We start from the raw sequence: 20264 nt of genomic DNA, 5'->3' as shown, positions 1-20264 counted from the left end.
CAAACCCGAGATCAAGAGTCAGTCGCACACTCTGGTTTACTGACTGAACCAGCCAGATACGCATTGCGGTGATTAAGGTTTGAGCAATTACGAATGAAGATAAATTTGGGTTTGGGGCTGAGGGCTCAGGCAGAAGTGGGGGATGATGGAGCTGAGCACATACCAAGGAAGATTCTCCCTTCCTGTCAAAAGCCTCAAGTGCCCCTGGGGAAGGGATTTTTCCCTTGACCAAAGCAAGAGAGCCTGAAGTACCTCCAAAGAGCAGCATGTTGCATTTTGTGGTTTGTTTCTGCAATCAGCTAGGAAATAAAGTCTTCAAATTAAACTTTTCCAGAAAAAAAAGTATTTGAGGGAGGAAAAGAAAGAGACAGATAGATATAATTGTATTAGAGGTTGCTGTGACCCTAAGAAGGTGGTGGCTTCCTGCTTGGTAGGTGGTTCTTCCAGGAACCCAAAGCCCTGGACCCCAACAACAGACACACCAGTAGGTGTCTCACCAGCAGGTGAAGTGTGTGTGTGTGTGTGTGTGTGAGAGAGAGAGAGAGAGAGAGAGAGAGAAGTGGAGGGGAAGAGAGAGGAAGAGATAGAGGTGGCCCTTGTCACTGACATTACTGCCTTCTCCCTAACCCCTAGAAAAAAACAGAGACAAGTGTACAAGAAAACGTAAGTTTTTGAGAGAAACACCTGCAGAGAAGGTGAGACGCTGCCACAGGAGTCCCCAGTGCTCTGCCCATTAGCCTTTCCGTCCCCACAGGAAGTCTTTCCAGGTGGATCCCTGTGTGGATGATTCCTTCCCCCGTGTGGCATGGATCCAAGTGAGAGGCCCTTCAGCCACTGGCATTTCAGCTTCATTATTTCTATTCTGGAGGATTCTTGTTTTGTTTTGTTTGAGGAAGGGCACCACTTTTCACAGTGTCCTAGAAAGTTTATGCTGACAGAAAACTTGAGACAAAAGCAAAGAAGCAGAGTGCGAACCTTTATTCTCTAATTAAAATTTTTTTTTTAAATTTTGTGATGTTTATTTACTTTTGGGAGAGACAGAGACAGAGACAGAGAGAGGGGGGTACAGAGTATGAGCGGGGGAGGGGCAGAGAGAGAGGAAGATACAGAATCCAAAGCAGCCTACAGGCTCTGAGCTGTCAGCAGAGAGCCTGATGTGGGGCTCGAACTCACGGGACGTGAGATTATGACCTGAGCCGAAGTTGGATGCTCAACCAAGTCACCCAGGTGCCTCTCTACTTCTTTTTTTTTTTTTTTTTAAGTGTTTATTTATTTTAGGACAGAGAGATAGAGTGTGAGTGGGGGGAGAAACAGAGAGAGAGGGAGAGAGAGAGAATCCCAAGCAGGCTCCACACTGTCAGTGCAGAGCCCAACATGGGGTTCAAACTCACGAACCGTAAGCTCATGACCTGAGCCAAAGTCAAGAGTCGGAGGCTCAACCAACTGAGCCACCCAGGTGCCGCCCCCCCCAAAAAAATTTTTAATGTTTACTTTTGATGGGGGAGCCGGGGCAGAGAGAGGGAGACAGAGGATACAAAGCAGGCTCCCCGCTGTGAGCACAGAGCCAGATGTGGGGGCTCAAACTCATGAACTATGAGATCATGATTTGAGCTACACCCCACAATCTTGGTACTTTTAAAGGGCAAACATCAAAGTGACTCTGGGTGAGAAGATAAAAGGTGAGTGATCCAGAAAGTGAAAACAGAAAGACCTTTAATGGTCAACTGGCACCAAGAGAGAGGCCCTGTCCCTTGCTCAGACAACCCAAGGCCACTATACTGAGGATTACCACCACCACCAACCACAAAAAAAAGAGCACCTCGTGGCTCTAGGGCTAGCTGTGTCCCATCAGACTGGAAGGCCAGGTCTCAGCACAGGACCTCATCAGAGGGTGTTAAGGTTAGAGACTTGACAGGGGAGAAACGGCCTGGTCCCTGCTCTGCCAGCTGACTGGCCCTGGACAAACCACTAACCCTGGTTTGTGAGAAAGCAAATTAATAGAACACATAGAAGAATTTTGCTTGGCCCTGTTTTCGAGGATATGTACGTAAATTAAATGTGAGTCTCAAGATGTGAGAGGCCAAGGTGAATTAGAGGCTGCCATGATTCTGTCATTGTTGCTGTGGTTATCATTGTCCTGGCATTTTTCTAATTTCCTCACCTACTACTTTAATTTTTTCAGCAACCCTTTGAGGAAGATAAGGAAGGGCAAATAACTATTATTTCCATCGTACAGGAGAAAGAAGGGCTTAAATGCACTGCCAAGGGTTGCCTGGCTGGTTTGTGCAATGAGGCTTTCTGCTAAACCCAGTCCAGCAGAGTTGAATTTCCACATCTTCAAAATGGGTGCTAGGTCAGCTTGGGGTCATACAGATGAATTGCAAGGAAAGTATAGGGAGAGGGAGATGTGTAGATTCAGAGACCTACAAGACAGATGGATCAGCAGCTAATGGGTAAGAGGGTTCTTTCTGGGGCTGATGAAAATGTTCTAGGGGCGCCTGGGTGGCGCAGTCGGTTAAGCATCCGACTTCAGCCAGGTCACGATCTCGCGGTCCGTGAGTTCGAGCCCCACGTCGGGCTCTGGGCTGATGGCTCAGAGCCTGGAGCCTGTTTCCGATTCTGTGTCTCCCTCTCTCTCTGCCCCTCCCCCGTTCATGCTCTGTCTCTCTCTGTCCCAAAAATAAACGCTGAAAAAAAAAAAAAAAGAAAATGTTCTAAAGCTAGAATACAATCAGAGTTTCACAACTCCATAGTAAAGGTTGATTTGCACACTTTATTTTTTATTTTTTTAAAGATTTATTTATTTATTTATTTAAGTAATCTCTACACCCAACATGGGGTTTGAACTCACAACCCCAAGATCATGAGTTGCACACTCTTCCAACTGAGCCAGCCAGACACCCCGCTTTGTATACTTTCAATAGGTGAGTTTTATAGTATGTAAATTATATCTCAACAAAGCTGTTAAGAAAAAGACACATCTGGTTGTTGTTGTTGTTGTTGTTGTTGTTGTTGTTGTTGTTTAATGGGCAAGACTCTTGTGGCCAGGGATGTTTATTTGGGTGCTAACACTATAAAGAAATTTAAGGAAGTGATTACTGTAAACGTCAGATTCCTTTCAGGCAGAGGAAGGACTGTGTGATCAGGACAAGGCACGTGAAGGAGCTTCTCGGGTGGGTAGGAAGGTTTTATTTCTTGACCTAAAGTGTACTTAATAAGGGTGTTTATAATAATTTGTTATATTCCACATGTATTATGGAGTTTTCTTTTATTTACCTTGAGAGTGAGGGGCAGAGAGAGAGAGAGAGAGAGAGAGAGAAAGAATCCCAAGTAGGCACACTGTCAGTGCAGAGCCTAATGTGGGGCTTGAACTCAGGAACCTGTGAGATCAAGACCTGAGCCGAAATCAAGAGTAGGACACTTAACCAACTGAGCCACCCAGGCACCCCTTTTATGGTTTTCTGTATCTGTTGTGTTATATAATAAAATGACTTTTAAAAATAGGGGAAATCAAGAATGAAATGACACCCTATGCTGGCCAGACTGTCAGGTGTCCCCTATGACCCCCCACCTCCTGGTATTCCTGCCCTGTTTAATCCCTTCCCCTCGAGTGTGGGCAGGACTTGCAACTTGTTTTTAACCAACAGAATAAGGCAAAGGCAATGGGATGTATGTGATTATGTGTATGTGATTATATTATACAAGATTTAAAGTCCATCTGGCTAGGAGATCTTCTGTTCCTTGTTGGCTTTGAGAACGTGAGGGGTACACTGCAGAGGCCCATGGGGTGAGGAACTGAGGGTGGTCCCCAGCCAACAGCCAGCAAGAAACTGAGGACCTCAGTCTGACAACCCAAGAGGAACTGAATATTGCCAACCACCATGTGAGTCTGGAAGGAGATCCTTCCCCAGTTGAGCCTCAGATGACACCACAGTGTTGGGTCACACCTTGACTGCAGCTTGTGAGACCCCCAAGCAGAGGCCTTGTCTCAACGGTGCCCTGACTCCTGGCACAGAAACTGTGCCTCACTCCTCACAGAAACTGTGAGGTGCTGTGTGTTGTTTAAAACCACTGCATTCGTGGCCATGGTATTACACAGCAACTGATAATCTGCCCTGAGTTTGGGGGGCCCTCAAACCACTCTCAGGTTCAGTGATTCACTAGAAGCACCCAGAGAACTCAGCAAAGTGACTGTAGTCTTGGTTACAATTTATTACAGTGAAAGGATACAGATTAAAATCAGCAGTAGTAAAAGGCACAGCACACAGGGCAGGAGCCAAGAGATCAACTATCCTCTCCCTGCGGAGTCACAAGGACAAGGTTAATTCTCCTAGTGACAGTTAGCGACAGTGTGTGGCAATGTACAAAGGGTATTGCCAACCAGGGAAGCTCACCCCAGCCTTGGAGCCCAGGGCTTTTACTGGGGTCAGGCACCCAGGCAGAGTCTCCAGCCCCTCCAGAGGTCAAGGTGATAGCTCCTGGCCCGAGGCCCTCAGGTAAACAGACACTCTTATCAGGCAGGATATCCCAAGGGCTTAGGAGTTACCTCTCAGGAGCCAGTCAAGGGTCAATGCTTTCTGGGGAATGTGCAGTTTCAATGTCCCAAGCCTACAGTTAGCCCTCTTCTGCTCACCCATTAGCTCTGGAAGTGGGATCTTTGGGAAGTGGCCAGCTGCTTGAAATCAGAGGGAGAAACCGGGAGATCACCATGTTTTAAGACCCGGGGAACCTTTACACCTTTACTGGCCTTATAGTCAGAGCGTTTCCAGGATTTAAGCCATACAGCCAGAAGGCAGGGTGCAGAGGGGAGGAGGCAGAGATGGGGCACTCGTACAGAAGTGTCTCCTGGTTGGCCACCGAATAGAAGGCAAGTTTGCCCTCTTCCAGGTCCAGCCAGATGCCCACCACCTTAGGTCTGTCAGAGCCCAGGATGGTTTCCTTGACCATGTGCCATGCAGAGAGCTGGCCAGTCCCCTTCCACTCTACACACCAGGAGTCTTCGGTCCTTCCCAGGGTCTGGTTGCGCCTCATCCCCCAGGAGGCCACCCCAACTGCCCAGTTGTTGCAGTGCTGAGTGTCTACTTCCCAGTACTGCTGCCCTGAAGAAAAGGCCTGGGAACATAAGACCTGGCAGGTCACAAACCTCTCGTGACTCCAGAGATGGGTCTGCGGGCAGCGAGATACAGTCACCACCCGGCAGTCCTCGGACACCTCCAGACTACAGCAGTGGCTCCGAAGGTCAAAGGTCGGACTGATGGCCCCTGAGGAAAAGAACAAGGATATGATTAGCTCTCACCCTAAGAGCAAAATATAGCTTTGTAGCTTTTTCTTTCTTTAAGTTTATTTATTTTTAAGAAAGAGAGAGAGAGAAAGAGACAAAGTGTGATTTGGGAAGGGGCAGAGAGAGAGGAGGAGACACAGAATCAGAAGCAGGCTCCAGGGTCTGAGCTGTCAGCACAAAGCCCAACGTGGGGCTCGAACTCCAGAACGGCGAGATCATGACCTGAGCCGAAGTCGGACGCCCAACCGACTGAGCCACCCAGAGGCTTTGTATCTTTGAGTGTGATAAAGTTTATTTACACTGGCATTAAAACTGGTACGTCAATTTGCAGTCTTCTATCATGGTTCTAGTAACAATCCCCCCTTCCCATCTTAACTTTTATTTCCCCACTTTAGCCTGGAATTTGGGAGTCTTCATCCCTTTTGTCTTTGTAATCTGCTCCCCTTTGAGCCAAAAACAGGCCCAGCAGCTGGGAGGTGGACTGGCAGACCCCCAAGTTTTGTTTTATTTTGTTTTGTTTTGTTTTGTTTTGTTTTGTTTTGTGTTGCTTAATTCTTTTTTGAAAGAGAGGGAGGGAACCCAAGTAGGGGAGAGGGGTGGAGAGAGAGAGAATCCTAAGCAGGCTCCACTCTGGGCACAGAGCCCAACACAGAACACGGGGCTCGATCCCACAACCCTGGGATTGTGACCTGAGCCAAAATCAGGTCAGGGTCGGACACTCCACCGACCAAGCCACCCAGGTGCCCCAGGCCAAAGCCAAGTTTTAAGCAGACTACATACTTACACTGAGCAAACCGGGAGGTCCTTGTGGGGGCAGGGTGACTGTGGTCAGGCAGCGGGCATGCAGAGGAAGATGGACCTTCTTGGAGTTCCACTAAGGAATCAAAACATTGGGAAGGGGAAAAAGTCTTATCAAAAAAAAAAAAGGCAAATAGAATTATTCAAACATCGTGATCAGGGCACAGAGCTTTTTTGTAGTGTCAGACTTGAATCAGACAGGACATCCAGCTCAGGTATTGATGTGGAAATGGTGGGGTTCAGAGCAAACGGTCAAGAAAGAATTCTTGAGACATTTTCAGTGCAAAAAGGTGGTTTTATTAAAGCTCGGGGACAGGACCCGTGGGCAGAAAGAGCTGTACGTGGGTTGTGAGGGGTGGCTGACTATATACCTTCAAGTTGGGAGGGGGTTAGGGATAGAGTAAGTCTCTAAGGAATTTTGGAAGCAAGGTTTGCAGGACCTTGAGGGGGCTAGCTGTTGTTAGGAAAAAGTCATTTATTACTGTATAGTAAAACCTCAGTCATGAAACCCTTCAGATGTATATCATGCTCCTTATGCTTGGAGGATGACTGCTAACATATAATTGGGGGGACAGAGATAAAGGAGGTTTCCAAAGGAATGTTAAATGTCCCATATGTTAAAGTAGACTTATAGGCTCCTGGAGGGTTGGGATAATGTTAAGCTAAGACTGCCTTTTGCCCCTAGCAAAGTGTCAGCATGGAGGCAGCTGAACTCCCAGAGGAAGGTCACTCTGCTTGTTTCAAGGACTTGTCAGTGGGCTGTAAGTTACCTTTGTTTCCCAAATCATTAAAAAAAAAATCTTTCTTCAATGTTTATTTATTTTTGAGAGAGAGAGAGAGACAGAGCACAAGCAGGGGAGGGGCAGAGAGAAAGAGAGACACAGAATCAGAAGCAGGCTCTAGGCTCTGAGCTGTCAGCACAGAGCCCGACGCCAGGCTCGAACTCACAGACTGTGAGATCATGACCTGAGCTGAAGTTGGATGCTTAACCGACTGAGCCACCCAGGCACCCCATGTTTCCCACATCCTTATGTTCAGCCCCATGTTCTCACGGTGAGCTTTTTTACTGCCTGTTTCCCTGGTAAGATTTAAGCTCCTTGCTGGTGTGAGAAGTAAGGGAGATGATTCATTTTCGGAAACACCAAATAAAAGCTGTGCTGTCTCATTAAAATAGGTTTACAACCTATTGGAAATATGTATGACCTCCCTCCCCATCCCCCCCCCCCCCCCCCACACACACACCATGGAGTCCCAAACCCTTAGACACTTCACGTCCTGGTTCTTCTTCCCCTCTCCATTTCATGGGCTTATTTTCGCAGGCTTTGCAATGAGCATGCACCAAAGAACAAAGGGAGGAGGGACTGAAAGTCTCTGCGTCACCTCAGGGAATGTACATTTGTTCCAATCAGACTACTTTTTGCCTGACATGGGCATAGGCGCCATCCGGGTAAGGCTGTAACCTCTGTAGTACTCAGCCAATGAGTGCTGAGGAATCAGGGGAGGGACCTGCACGTCAGGAGATACATTGTCTGCTGTAACTGCCCTGAGTGTGCCTGTCCATCAGACACCTGCTCTTGTAAGAACATTGATTAAAGCCTGGCTTCACCATGCTCTGAGTCTCCGTGTCCCTCCACTGATTGGGATGCTGGACTTATTTCTAACACTGGTAGAGACCTTGTTCATCTTTATGTTCTAAGCACCAAGCATAGTACCAGGCACATAGGAAGGGTTAGATGCATATGTATCAAATAAATTAGCTAATACAGTTTCAGGGCATCACTCTGACACCCAGAATATCCATGACCTCCCCACCGAATGCCATAAGTGCTTTAAAATGTTACTTTGTGTAAGTAAATTCTGAATGGGCACTCAAGAAACTACTGCAAGCAGTTAACTGAAACTGCCATGGGCAAATTGGGCAAGGGTGGGAAAGAGACCTTCACTGTGTGCTTTTATATTGTTTTGATTGCTGAATTAAAAATTTTAAACTTAACACCAAAATTTAAACATTTTAATTAATTAATTACTTTAAGATTTTATTTTTAAGTAATCTCTACACCCAACATGGGCCTTGAACTCACAACCCCAAGATCAAGAGTCACATGCTCCACGGGCTGAGCCAGCCAGGTACTACTAAAATTCTGATTTTAAATTTATGTAAGTAAATAAGATCATTAAGGAACCTAATCTAAACTTAGGGGTGCACAGGAGCCAAGAGGACATTTATTTCTCAGATAATTTTTGGAGCAACTAATAACTGGTTCCCTTGAGAAACTTCTCCCAAGGGATCATGTTTCTCCACCTAAATACAAAATAACTTTCTGGAGCGCCTGGGTGGCTCAGTCGGTTAAGCGTCTGACTTCAGCTCAGGTCATGATCTCAAGGCTTGTGAGTTCAAGCCCCGCATCCAGCTCTGTGCTCACAGCTCAGAGCCTGGAGCCTCTTCAGATTTCTAGGTCTTTCTCTCTCTCTCTGCCCCTCCCCCACTCACACTCTGTCTCTCAAAAATACATAAACATTAAAAAAAGTTTTTTTTTAATTTTTTTAAATAACTTGTTAAGCAGAGCAAGATCATTTGAATAGAAAAGTCGTTATAAGAGACATGTTCCTAAAGCATATAAAGCTGGCAGTGGCCAGACCAGGAGGCAGAAGAGAGGGAGCCCAGAGCTAATGTCTAAGGGACAGGCGTGAACTAACAGTTCTTCAGTCATGACTAGGGTTACAACAGAGAATGTACAAAGTCAAACAGAAAGGTTCCTTTCTATGTTTTTACTGTTTATTACTAGCACGCTCGCCAGAGATATGTTAATAGAACTTATCAAGGACGATTTACAAAATCATACGCTTTGTTATCAAAGATATTTAATAGTTAAACATAAAAAGCAGCCTATTTCCTTTTTTTAATTTTTTAAAAAAGTTTATTTATTTATTGTGAGAGAGACAGAAACAGCACAAGTAGAGGAGGGGCAGAGAGACAGAGAATCCCAAGTAGGCTCTGCACTGCCAGCTTGGAGCCGATGTGGGGCTCGAACTCACAAAACCACGACAGCATGACCTGAGCTGAAACCAAGAGTTGGTCACTCAAACGACTGACCCACCCAGACCCCCCAAAAAACAGCCTATTTCTGAATCTCCTCAGGTAGATAACACAGATGAGCAGTAAGCTAGCAAAATCAGGCCTAGGTTCTGGATGTATAGGTCTCAGAAAATGAGTTTCTATTTTTTAAAGGCCTGTGTTACATCATACCGCCAGTCATATCCAAAAAACATATCCAGCCACAAAAACACCTCAGCCCACTCTTTCCTCATTTACAGCACCACAGGAATAACACAGCTGGGCTCTGGGATCCTATCCCCCAAAAACAAAGCCCTGGAACACTCTGTCATTTCCCCCAACTTCCATATTTAATACTCCACAAAATAAAATCACCTTACCCTGTGGTTGTTCTTCAAGGGCCTCTTTCCATGTCAAGTTTTCCCGTAATTTTTCCCGAATTTCTTCTAAGTCATGCAGAATGTCTCTCAGTTTTCTCTCGGGTGTGTGGGGAGTCACGAGCTTTGAAGAAACCAAGGAAAGACTATTGATGAATCATCCAAAATAAATTAATTAATTCAAGTCTCTTAAGGTATGCATCAAATAGCATATTCTGATTCTGCCATCTCTAATTCTCTATGTGCCCCCTCACAAATTTTTAAAAACATAATTAGGCCCTCAGACCACATGCCTTGAAAGGAATCTGGAAGAATACAAAGGGCAGCAAAAATATTAAAGAGTGGTTATTTCTGGGTGGTGGGGTTATGGGTGATGTTCATTTTCTTTGTTTTAAAAAATTTTTTTTAATGTTTATTTATTTTTGAGAGAGAGAGAGAGAGAGAGAGAGCAAGAATAGGGGAGAAGCAAACAGAGAGGGAGAAATAGAATCTGAAACAGGCTCTAGGCTCTGAGCCATCAGCACAGACCCTGACACGGGACTCAAACTCACGAACCACGAGATCATGACCTGAGCAGAAGTCGGATGCTTAATCGACTGAGCCACCCAGGCACCCCTCATTTGCTTTCTTTAAACTGCTTGTGTATTTTCTAGTATTTTCTACAATAAACATGGATTTCTTAAGTAATACCAAAAAAAGTATTAAAATTTGTAAGCCCATCCTATAGGGGCTTTACAAAATAAATAATACAGATAGTCACCAAGATAAGCTTCAGAGGCCAGAATAATCTTCTCCAAGAGGCTACCATTATATCATCTCTCTTCTCAAGAGCCAGCATAGACATGTTGCCACCATCCAGGTCCTCCCAGCTCTCTCGGGCCTCCAACCTATGCTCCCTGATTGTCTTTAACCTGTCATTCCCCAACACAGCCTCCCATTTGCTCCCACCTTCCCACCTTTGGTCCCTGACTTTCCTTCCCAACTTTGCATATCCTATTTGCATATCCCACTCTTCTTACCACTCATAAAGTAGCAGGCCCAATGGACTGAGTACTTTCCACGGCTTACTTCTAATTTTTAAAACAACCTTCCAAGGTGGGTTTGCTATTCCCATTTAAAAAAAGAAGTTACATCACTCATATGAGGCCTTTAAGACATAGAACAGATGAACATAAGGGAAAGAAATCGAAAATAATATAAAAACAGGGAGGGGACAAAACAGAAGAGACTCATAAATATGGAGAACAAACTGAGGGTTACAGGAGGGGTTGTGGGAGGGGGGATGGGCTAAATGGGTAGGGGGCATTAAGGAATCTACTCCTGAAATCATTGTTGCACTGTATGCTAACTAATTTGGATGTAAATTTAAAAAATAAAATTAAAAAAAAATAATAATAATAAATACAAAAAGAAGTTACAGTTACACCTCATGGAGGTGAACTAAATTGCCACAGTGAATTTTATCGACCTGCATTTTCCCATCACTTGAGCACTTTTTTTTAATGTTTATTTTTTTGAGAGAGAGACAGAGAGAGAGAGAGACAGAGACAGAGCATTAGCAGGGGAGTGGCAGAGAAAGAGGGAGACGCAGAATCCGAAGCAGGTTCCAGGCTCCGGGCTGTCAACAAAGGGTCCAATGAAGGGCTTGAGCCCATGAACCACGAGATCATGACCTGAGCCGAAGTCAGATGCTTAACCAACTGAGCCACCCAGGCGCCCCTACTTGAGCACTTTTTTATACCAGAGCTCTTTTTGCCCAAGGTCAGAATACAAGCCAGCAGCAATGCCAAGGGGGAAAGTCAGACCCTCAGGCTTTTCTGCCCCCAACACCTTGCATCCCTGAAGACCTGTGTATTCACTCCTTCGATGAGCATTTGTTGAACACCTAACTATGTGTCCAGCACTGTGGTAGGCCTGGGGATACAAGAGTGAACAAAAGAACAAAAGCCATCAAGGTCTCTACCCTAATGAAGCTTAGAGTCCAGGGTAGGGGAAGAGGGAGAACAAACAGGAATAAATTATGGCACCAATCATTATCAAGTTCCAACTTGTGATAACTGTTACAAATGAAGTCATAAGGGCCTCTCTAATAGGGAGACTTGTTCGAGGAAATCAGTGAAGGTTTCTCCCGGAAAGTGATAATCTAGCTGGGTCTGAAGGATGAGCAGGCATTACCTAGGTGGCAGGATGAAAGAAGAACATTCCATGGAGCGCACCCTGCTGGTGGGAAGAAGCACGACACCCTGGAGGTACTGATGTGGGCCACGGTGGCTGCAGCTTGAAGAGCCCCAGGGTGAGGAGGGTGAGGGGACCCAAATGGAAGGATACAGGAGAGGCAGACAAGGGCAGGAGTCCCACAGGGCCCTGTTGGTTCTGTGAGGACTGCTGGGATTTCAGTCTTAATCCCCCACAAACAGATGGCGCTGGAGATGTTGTAAATCAGATTTGTGTTTGAGAGGACCATGAGGAGAGCAGACCAGTGCAAACAGAGTGGAGTAATTAATTATTGCGGCAATCCAGGCAAGAAATGATCAGAGGCTTCGATCAGAGATGTCTCCAGAAAGCTCAAGAGTAGTCAATAGATTCTAGGGATGTTTAGGCTGGTGAGGGAAGGGGTGACATGATTCCCAGGTTTCTGGCTTGTGCACTTAGAAGGATATACCAGGCCCAGTCATTGAGATGGAAACAGTTTGGGACATTTTTTTATAAGTTTATTTATTTATTTATTTTTGAAGCGGGGAGGGGCAGAGAGAGAGAAGCGGACAGAGGATCTGAAGCAGTCTCTGTGCTGTGCTTAACCAACTGAGCCACCCAGGCACCCCAGTTTGGGGCACTTTAAGTACGGTGTACCTTTGAGATACCAAGAGGAAAAGGTGAGAAGGAAGATACCAGACCATAGCTCAGAGAAAGGTCCAGGCTGGAGCTAGGGTGTTCACAGGGTGGTAATTAAAGCCATGGTGTGGGAAAGACCACGCAGGGGGAAGAAAAAGCGATGTACAAGTCAGCCTTGAGGAATCTGGGCACTTCATTGCTGAGGAGAAGACAAGAGAGTGAGCCTGCAAGACAGACGGAGAAGACACCAGCCAGAGAAAAACAGGAGAAGGTCAGAACAATCCTGTCCTAGAAGCTGAGGAAGCTTCAGGAATGAAGGTGTGGCCAAAGGCTGCTGAAAGGTCAGTGAAGATGAGGACGAGACTATCTGCAGGATTTGCACAGAGGTCACTGGGGATCTCACAGCTGGTTAGGTACAGGGCTAAGGATGGAACCTGACCCACCAGAAGCTCCCCCGCCTTGCCTCCAGCATTCTACGCTTCTGCTCAAACATGTTTGACAGTAGGAAAATGGTAACAGATGAAGACTTACTGCATCCTTCAACTTCCAAACACGTTCGTTGCTCCAATTGGAAGCTGTCCCTAGCCCCGCCCCCGGCACACCCTTTCCCCCTCCTGGCTGGGTGCCTACCAAGCTCTGGGTGCTCCCTTCATTGTCTGGTCCAGGCTCCGGGAGGTGTGTCTGACTCTGAAGACTCCTGACAAGGTCTACAAGCTGTTCCACCAACTCTTCCAGCTCATGCCCAGCTTCTGTGATGCTCTTCTGTGCCGCCGCCTTTAAAAGAACAAAGAAGAACACAAAGCTGGACCCGGGAAGCAGCTCCAGACAGGGAAGTTGTAAACACCGGATAAAGGAAGCAGGCAAGTAAGTGACGTAGATGTCCAGAGGACAAGGAGGTACACTTCCTAGAACTTTTGCGTGCCTACTGATCATTTGGTGGCCATAACAGGGAAACAGAGACCATCCACAGGAGTGGGGTGGGGGGTGGTGAGAGTGAAGCGTGAAGGGACGAGAGGGGTCATTCTGCAGAGGAGATCAGAGAGGAAATGGAGAGCCTGGAGATTTGGCAGGGTGGGTGCAGCCAGCAAGGTGACAGGGGCAGTGGAAGGAATCAAACTAGAGAGGTTTAAGGTCCAGTGTCACCAGAATCATCCTGTGTCCTTACCACTCCTTTCAAGGTAAAAGTGACCCTTCCTCCTTCTCCTCTTAAACGGTGCAGAGACTCAACCTAACTGATCATTGTGCAGGGATTGAGGAAACTTTCAAGTGATGCGCAGATGTAAGCTCCTTTTGTTTGGTTATTGATGTCCTGTACATTTTTTAAAATTTTTAATGTTTTTTTACTTTTGAGAGAGAGAGAGACAGAGCACAAGCAAGGGAGGGGCAGAGAGAGAGGGAGACATAGAATCTGAAGCAGGCTCCAGGCTCCAAGCTGTCAGTGCAGAGCCCAACACGGGGATTGAACCCATGAACCGTGATATCATGATTTGAGCCAAAGTCAGACGCTTAACTCACTGAGCCACCCAGGCACCCCTGACGCCCTATACATTTAAGGCAACATTCAAACTAGAGCGCTAAACAACCCCACTTAAAGACCTTGATTTGCTCAGCGGCCTGGCTGGGAGTGGAAATAAGTTCTGCAGCCAACATTCTGGAACAACCTCAAGACCTGGGGGCCCTCATCAGAGGCAGGATGGGCTCAGACTTCAAAGGATGAAGTCTGGAATTGCATTCCCTCCACAAGGGGTCCTATGTCAAGTCACAGAAATACACAGTGTTCATCATCCAACTGTCAATAAACCAGTTTTTATAACTTTGTTCTGATACTTTTCTTTTTTAAATCATGTTGGAACCTCAAAATCTGAAATTAACCCAGGACCTTCTGCATCTCCAAGAAGCCTGACATCCCTCTGGGGCACCTGGGTGGCTCAGTCAGTTAAGTGTCCAGTTCTTTACTTCAGCTCAGGTCATCATCTCATGGTCATGAGATTGAGCCCCACGTCGGACTCTGCGCTGACAGCACAGAACCTGCTTGGGATTCTCTCTCCCTCTCCACTCACGTGCTTTCTCTCTCTCAAAATAAATAAACATATAAATAAACATATAAATATAAATATAAATATAAATATAAATATAAATATAAATATAAATATAAATATAAATATAAATATAAATATACCTTGTGTTCCCTCCACATAGAAACATCACAGAACAGACACTGTCAAAACCAATTATGTCAGAACTCTGGAAAAGGCTCAGAGGGAAATTTATAACTGTAAATTCCTGCATTAAAAAAAGAAGAAGGATCTCAAATCAATCACTTACATTTATTTATACCTTGAGGAACCAGGGGGAAAAAAGGGCAAACCAAACCCAAAGCTAACAGAAGGAAGGAAATAATAAAGAGTATGGGAGATAAATAAAATGGAGAATGTAAAACCAATAGAGATATGAATGAAACAAAAGTTGGTTCTTTGAAAAAAATCAACAAACTGACTAATCTTTAGCTAGACTGATAAAGAAAAAGAGAGAGGAAACATAAATGACCAAAATCAGAAAGAAAGTAAAGTGGAGACATCACTACTGACCTTACAGAATAAAATTTAAGAGAATATTATGAACTTATTATGCCAAAAAATTAGATAACTTACATGAAATGGATAAACTCCTAGAAACACAAATTACCTAAACTGACTTAAAAATAAACAGAAAAATGTCAACAGAGGTATAACAAATAAAGAGATTGAATCAGTAATCAAAATCCCAACAAAGAAAAATCTAGGACCAGATGGCTTCACTGGTGAATTCTACCAAATGCTTAAAGAAGAATTAACAAGAGGGGCGCCTGGGTGGCGCAGTCGGTTAAGCGTCCGACTTCAGCCAGGTCACGATCTCGCGGTCCGTGAGTTCGAGCCCCGCGTCGGGCTCTGGGCTGATGGCTCAGAGCCTGGAGCCTGTTTCCGATTCTGTGTCTCCCTCTCTCTCTGCCCCTCCCCTGTTCATGCTCTGTCTCTCTCTGTCCCAAAAATAAATAAAAAAACGTTGAAAAAAAAAAAAAAAGAAGAATTAACAAGAGTCCTTCTCAAAGTCTTCCAAAACATAGAAGAGGAAGGAACGTTTCCTAACTCCTCAGTGAGGCCAGTATAACCCTGTTGCCAAAGCTAGACAATCACATCACAAGAAAATCACAGACCAATAGCCCTTAACAAAATACTAGCAAACTAAGTCCAGTGGCGTATTAAAAGGATAATACACCACGATCAAGTGGAATTTATCCCAGGAGTGCAAAGTGGTACAACTTAAGAGAAACAACCAGTGTGATATACCACATTAACAGAATGAAGGGATAAAAACCACATAATCTTTTCATTTGATGCAGACAAGGCATTTGACAAAATCCAACACCCTTTCATGATTAAAACACTCAGAAAACCAGGAATAGAAAGGAAATTCCTCAACATAATAAAGGGAATTTATGAGAAATCCACAACTAACATCACACTCCATGGTGAAAGACTAAGAGCGGGACTAAGGCTCTAAGAGCAGGAACAAAACAAGCATGCTTGATTGCACCTCTGCTACCTGATATTGTACTGGAAATTTTAGCCGGAGCAATTAGACAAGAAATAAAAGGCACCTATCGGGTGCCTGGGTGGCTCAGTGGGTTAAGCATCTGGCTCTTGATTTCGGCTCAGGTCATGATCTCACAGTTCTTGAGGTTGAGCCCCATGTCTAGCTGTGAGCTGACAGTGCAGAGCCTGCTTGGGATTCTCTGTCTCCCTCTCTCTCTGCCACTCCCCTGTGCGTGCATCTGTGTGCTCGCTCACTCTCTCTCAAAAATAAATAAACATTTAAAAAAAAAAAAAAAGAAACAAAAGGCATCCCAACTGGAAAAGAAGAAAAGATGCTCTCTACCCACATGACATGATCTTATAAATAAAATCCTAAAGAATACACAAGAAAGCTACTAGAGCTAGTAAATGAATTCAGCAACGTTGAAAGGCGCAAGATCAGCACACAAAGAACAGTGTTTTTATACCCCTGCAGTGAGCAATCAAAAAAAAGAAATTAAGAACCCAAATGCATGTATAACAGTACCTAAAAGGACAAAAATACCTAGGAATATATTTAACCAAGGAGATGAAATAACTTCTATTTTTGAAAACTACAGAGCATCACTGAAAGAAAGTTAAGACGACCTAAATAAATGGAAACACATTCCATGTTTTTGGAAGAAGAGTTAATATTGTTAAAGATGTCATACTCAAAGTGACCTACAGAATCAACACAATCCCTCTCAAAATTCCAACAGCCTTGTTTGCAGAATGATAACATCAATTTTCAAATTCATATGGAATTGCAGGGAGAGCCAGAACAATCTTGAAAAAGAACAGGGTCAGACAGACTTACACTTCCTGATTTCAAAATTTATTACAAAACTATATTAATCAAAACAATGTGATACTGACATAGGGATAGATTCCCCCGCCCCCCAAAAAAACCCAATGGACTAGAATTAGGAGTCTAGCAATAAACCCATTCATCTATGGCCAACTGATTTTTTATGAGCGTTCCAAGTTCAGTCAATGGAGAAAAATACTCTCTTCAACAAACGGTATTGGGACAGCTAGATTTTCACATGCAACAGAATAAAATTGGACCCCTACCTCATGCCATATAGAAAGATGAACTCAAAATGGGTCAGCAACCTCAAAACAAGTCTTATTACCATAAAACTCTCAGGAGAATATACGAGGATAAATCTTCGTTAACTCAGAATTTGGTGGTGGATTTAGATATGACACCAGAAACAAGAACAACAAAAGAAGAAATAGATACACTGGACATCAGCAAAACTTAAAACGTTTGTGCATCAAGGGACATTAGCAAGAAAGTAAAAAGGCAACCCACGAGATGGGGGAATATATTTGCAAGTCATATACCTGATAAGGGCTTAGTATCCAGAATTTATAAAGAATTGCTAACACTCCACAAGAAAAAGACAACCCAATTTTTTTTAAGTTATTTATTTATTTTGAGACAGAGTGTGTGTGTGAGCAGGGGAGGGGCAGAGAAAGAGGGAGAGAAAATGAATCCCAAGCTGTAAGCACAGAGCCTGACCCCAGGCTTGAACTCACAAACTGTGAGATCTTGATGTGAGCTTTAACCGAGTCCAGCGCTTAACTGACTGAGCCACCCAGGCGCCCAAGGACAACCCAATTAAAAAAAAAAAAAAAAAAAAGTCAAAGGACCTGAATAAACATTTCTCCAACGAAGATACATAAATTAGCAACAAGCCCATGAAAAGATGATCAGTCAACATCGTTAATCATTCGGGAAATGCAGATCCCACTAGGACTTCATGCCTAACGGGAAAGGTATACTAAAAACAAAGTGGCAGGAGGGAGAGGGGAATAAAAATAAAATGAAAAATAACAAATGTTGTTATTTTGCCAACAAACGTTGGCAAGGATGTGGAAACATCAGGATGTTGCCAATGGAATGTAAAGTGTTGTTGCTGCTGTAGAAAATGGTTTGGCTGTGTTCCTCAGTAAGTTCAACAGAATTCCCGCACAAACCCTCAAGTCCACTCCTAGGTATTTGCCCAAAAGAACGGAGAAGAAGGGCTGGGTTACTTGGACACCAATGTTCAGTGCATCACGACTCACAATAATCAGAAGGTAGAAACAATCCAAACGGCCATCCGTGTACAAATGGATAAACAAAATGTGGTACATACACGCAATGGAATATTATTCAGCCGCAAAAAGGAGTAAGATTCAGGTGCACGCTACAACATGAAGGAACCCTGAAAACACTACGGGAAGTGGAAGGAGCCAGACACAAGGGGACAAATATTATATGATCCCACGTATATGAAATACCTAGAGTAGGCAAATGATAGAGACAAAAAAAACAGACCAGACGTTACCAGGAACTGCAGGGAGATGGAATGAGAAGTTGCTGCTTAAGGGGTGCAAGAGTGTTTGTCGTGCTGACATTCTGGAAACAGAAAGTGATAGTTGCCCATCACTGTGGATATAACTAACGCCACTGAACTGTACATTTTTAAAAAATGGTTAAACGGACCGGTCTTGGGCTATATCTTACCCCGTATAAAAATGTTCAAAGAGACAGACTGCAGAAAGACTGGAAAGAAGTGGCAACGTGCTGAGGAGTAGCTAGAGCGGCCGGGCGGCCGGGCTGTCAGGAGGCGGCTTTTTCCCAGCGTGCGTATACTTGTCCGAACTGCCCCGAGGGCGGGAGGGCCCAGGGTGAGAGCAGACGGGCCGGGGCAGAGGGGAGAGCGGGGGGCCGCGGACATGCGCATGGGGCCGAGAGGCGCGACGGCGGCGCGGGTCCGCCTCCCTACCCGCAGCTGGGCGGCGCGGCGCGGGGGCGGGCGCGCGGGCTCGGGCGCGGCGCCGGCGGCGGCTCCCCGGGCGGGAGCGGCGCCGGGGGCCTCCCTCAGCTCGCGCAGCGCCCGGCTGTACTTGTCGGCCAGCTCCTGCAGCAGCGTGTTCTTCCGCAGCTGCGGCGGCTGCGCGGCGCCCTCGCGGCAGGTGGGGCAGGAGCGCCGGCGGCCGGGGCTGCCGGCGGCCCACAGGTCCTTCAGGCAGTCGCGGCAGAAGCTGTGGCCGCAGGGCAGCGTGGCGGGCCAGGCGAGCAGCCCTTGACAGATGATGCAGCCCAGGTCGTCCTCGGCCAGCCACACGGGGATGGCCAGGCCGGGGTCCAGGCCCGCCATGGTGACCAGGCCGCCCCTAGACGCCGGGCCGCGGAAGTCGGGGCCGCGTCGGGGACCGCCCGCCCGCGTCGTCGTCTCCTTCCGCTCCTCCCTCGACCTTCCACTCCCCGCCTGGGTCCACCCATTTTTCCTGATTTCGGTCCCGCTGAGAGCGGACCTCGGCCCTCCCCCGCCCGGCGAGCGGCGCCCTAGGGCCGAGCTGGCCTGAGTCACAGGCACCTGCGCGTGGAGATCAGCTCCTCCCGAGCGCTAGGAAACGTTGATGTCCTAGAGACCCTTTAGCTTGATGCCTGCCCCGCCACCCTCCCCCCCCACCGCCACCCAGGCCCGTTAAAACGTAACCCCGACAACTCTTGCGAGAAGAAAGAGAGGGTTCGATTCAAGAACTTGTTTATGAGAATGCACCCACTGGATGTCATCCAGCCTCCAAATAGTAAAGAATTAAAGACTACCCGGTGTACATAGCTGGGGAGCTCTTTAAAAATACCGATGTTGGGGCTCCACTCCCAAAGAGTCTGATTTCATCGTCTAGGGGGAAGTTCGGCGCCGGTATTCTTAAAAACCTCCCCGGGATGATTCTAACGCTCAAAGTTGAGTGACCCCTAGCGATTTTCAAATCGCTTTTGCAATACAGAACTGTGCCGCTGGCTCCGTACCGCTCCCTGCTGGCTGAAAGCACATTACCCAACAGGCATCCGGACCAAAATTCTAGAAAGCCTGTTTTCTTGAGGTAGCGCGCTTGGGCCTTGGTTGGGTTTACTCGCTTCCTTGGCTCCTCTTATTCCAATTCCAGGCTCATTGCAACAAGAAGACGTTGGAGCTGGAAGAGCATCAAATCCTCCCCCCAAACACAAAGGAACTTTCAGGTTTACACGGCAATAATTGAGTGCCAGAGACCAGAACCCCCATCTCTCTGGTTTGTTGAAATGAGCTAACAGTGTCTCATATTTTACCTCACCCCATCTCGCCAGGTCCCAAAGTAGGTACGAGATAATACAAATTTGTGGCTATTTCCAGTACCGGAAGTGACAAGTAGTAGTCAATAGAACTACGTACTAGGCCACTCATGGAAGTTTCCAGCTCTTTCCAGCCCCTGGTGGGATTAGCACTTCTCTGACCCACTTGAAACATGCAGAGTACTTGTTACTTTTCCATCAACTTAAAGAGCTAGTA

General features: G+C 46.0%; 3 protein-coding genes across 3 annotated transcripts in view; all 3 read right to left on the bottom strand.

Annotated features, from left to right (window-relative positions):
• The window catches only part of RHOT1 (ras homolog family member T1), a 76920-nt gene extending 71733 nt beyond the window's left edge, over positions 1-5187 (bottom strand). Inside the window, exon 1 of the mRNA XM_045488044.1 lies at positions 5144-5187. The gene's annotated coding sequence lies outside the window, so the exon portion shown is untranslated. The remainder of the gene's footprint in view (positions 1-5143) is intronic.
• RNF135 (ring finger protein 135) lies at positions 4193-19341 on the bottom strand. Its single transcript, XM_045488051.1, has 5 exons — positions 18717-19341; positions 12974-13117; positions 9515-9635; positions 6066-6155; positions 4193-5261 (listed from the first exon to the last, which is right to left on the bottom strand). Exons 1-5 carry the CDS (start codon positions 19089-19091, stop codon positions 4732-4734), a joined length of 1260 nt encoding a protein of 419 aa, XP_045344007.1. The 5' UTR covers positions 19092-19341; the 3' UTR covers positions 4193-4731.
• ADAP2 (ArfGAP with dual PH domains 2) overlaps positions 13005-20264 on the bottom strand; it is a 43767-nt gene continuing 36507 nt past the window's right edge. The window contains exon 11 of the mRNA XM_045488053.1: positions 13005-13117. Within this exon, the coding sequence (XP_045344009.1) occupies positions 13080-13117 (38 nt within the window). The 3' untranslated portion in view covers positions 13005-13079. The remainder of the gene's footprint in view (positions 13118-20264) is intronic.

The sequence above is a fragment of the Leopardus geoffroyi genome, chromosome E1 (assembly GCF_018350155.1).
Source record: "Leopardus geoffroyi isolate Oge1 chromosome E1, O.geoffroyi_Oge1_pat1.0, whole genome shotgun sequence".
NCBI lineage: Eukaryota > Metazoa > Chordata > Mammalia > Carnivora > Felidae > Leopardus > Leopardus geoffroyi.
Note: the sequence above shows the minus strand (reverse complement) of the source record. Positions and strands in the feature narration are given on the sequence as shown.

Bases quoted from the DNA above. Each gene is read 5' to 3' on its own strand.
- RNF135 (XM_045488051.1), bottom strand. From the start codon at position 19,091: ATGGCGGGCCTGGACCCCGGCCTGGCCATCCCCGTGTGGCTGGCCGAG. The intron at 9,636-12,973 runs GTAGGCACCCAG...GTTTCTTCAAAG, and splicing joins AAGGGAGCACCCAGAGCTTG to CTCGTGACTCCCCACACACC. The intron at 5,262-6,065 runs GTAAGTATGTAG...TCTTTTCCTCAG, and splicing joins GACCTCCCGGTTTGCTCAGT to GGGCCATCAGTCCGACCTTT.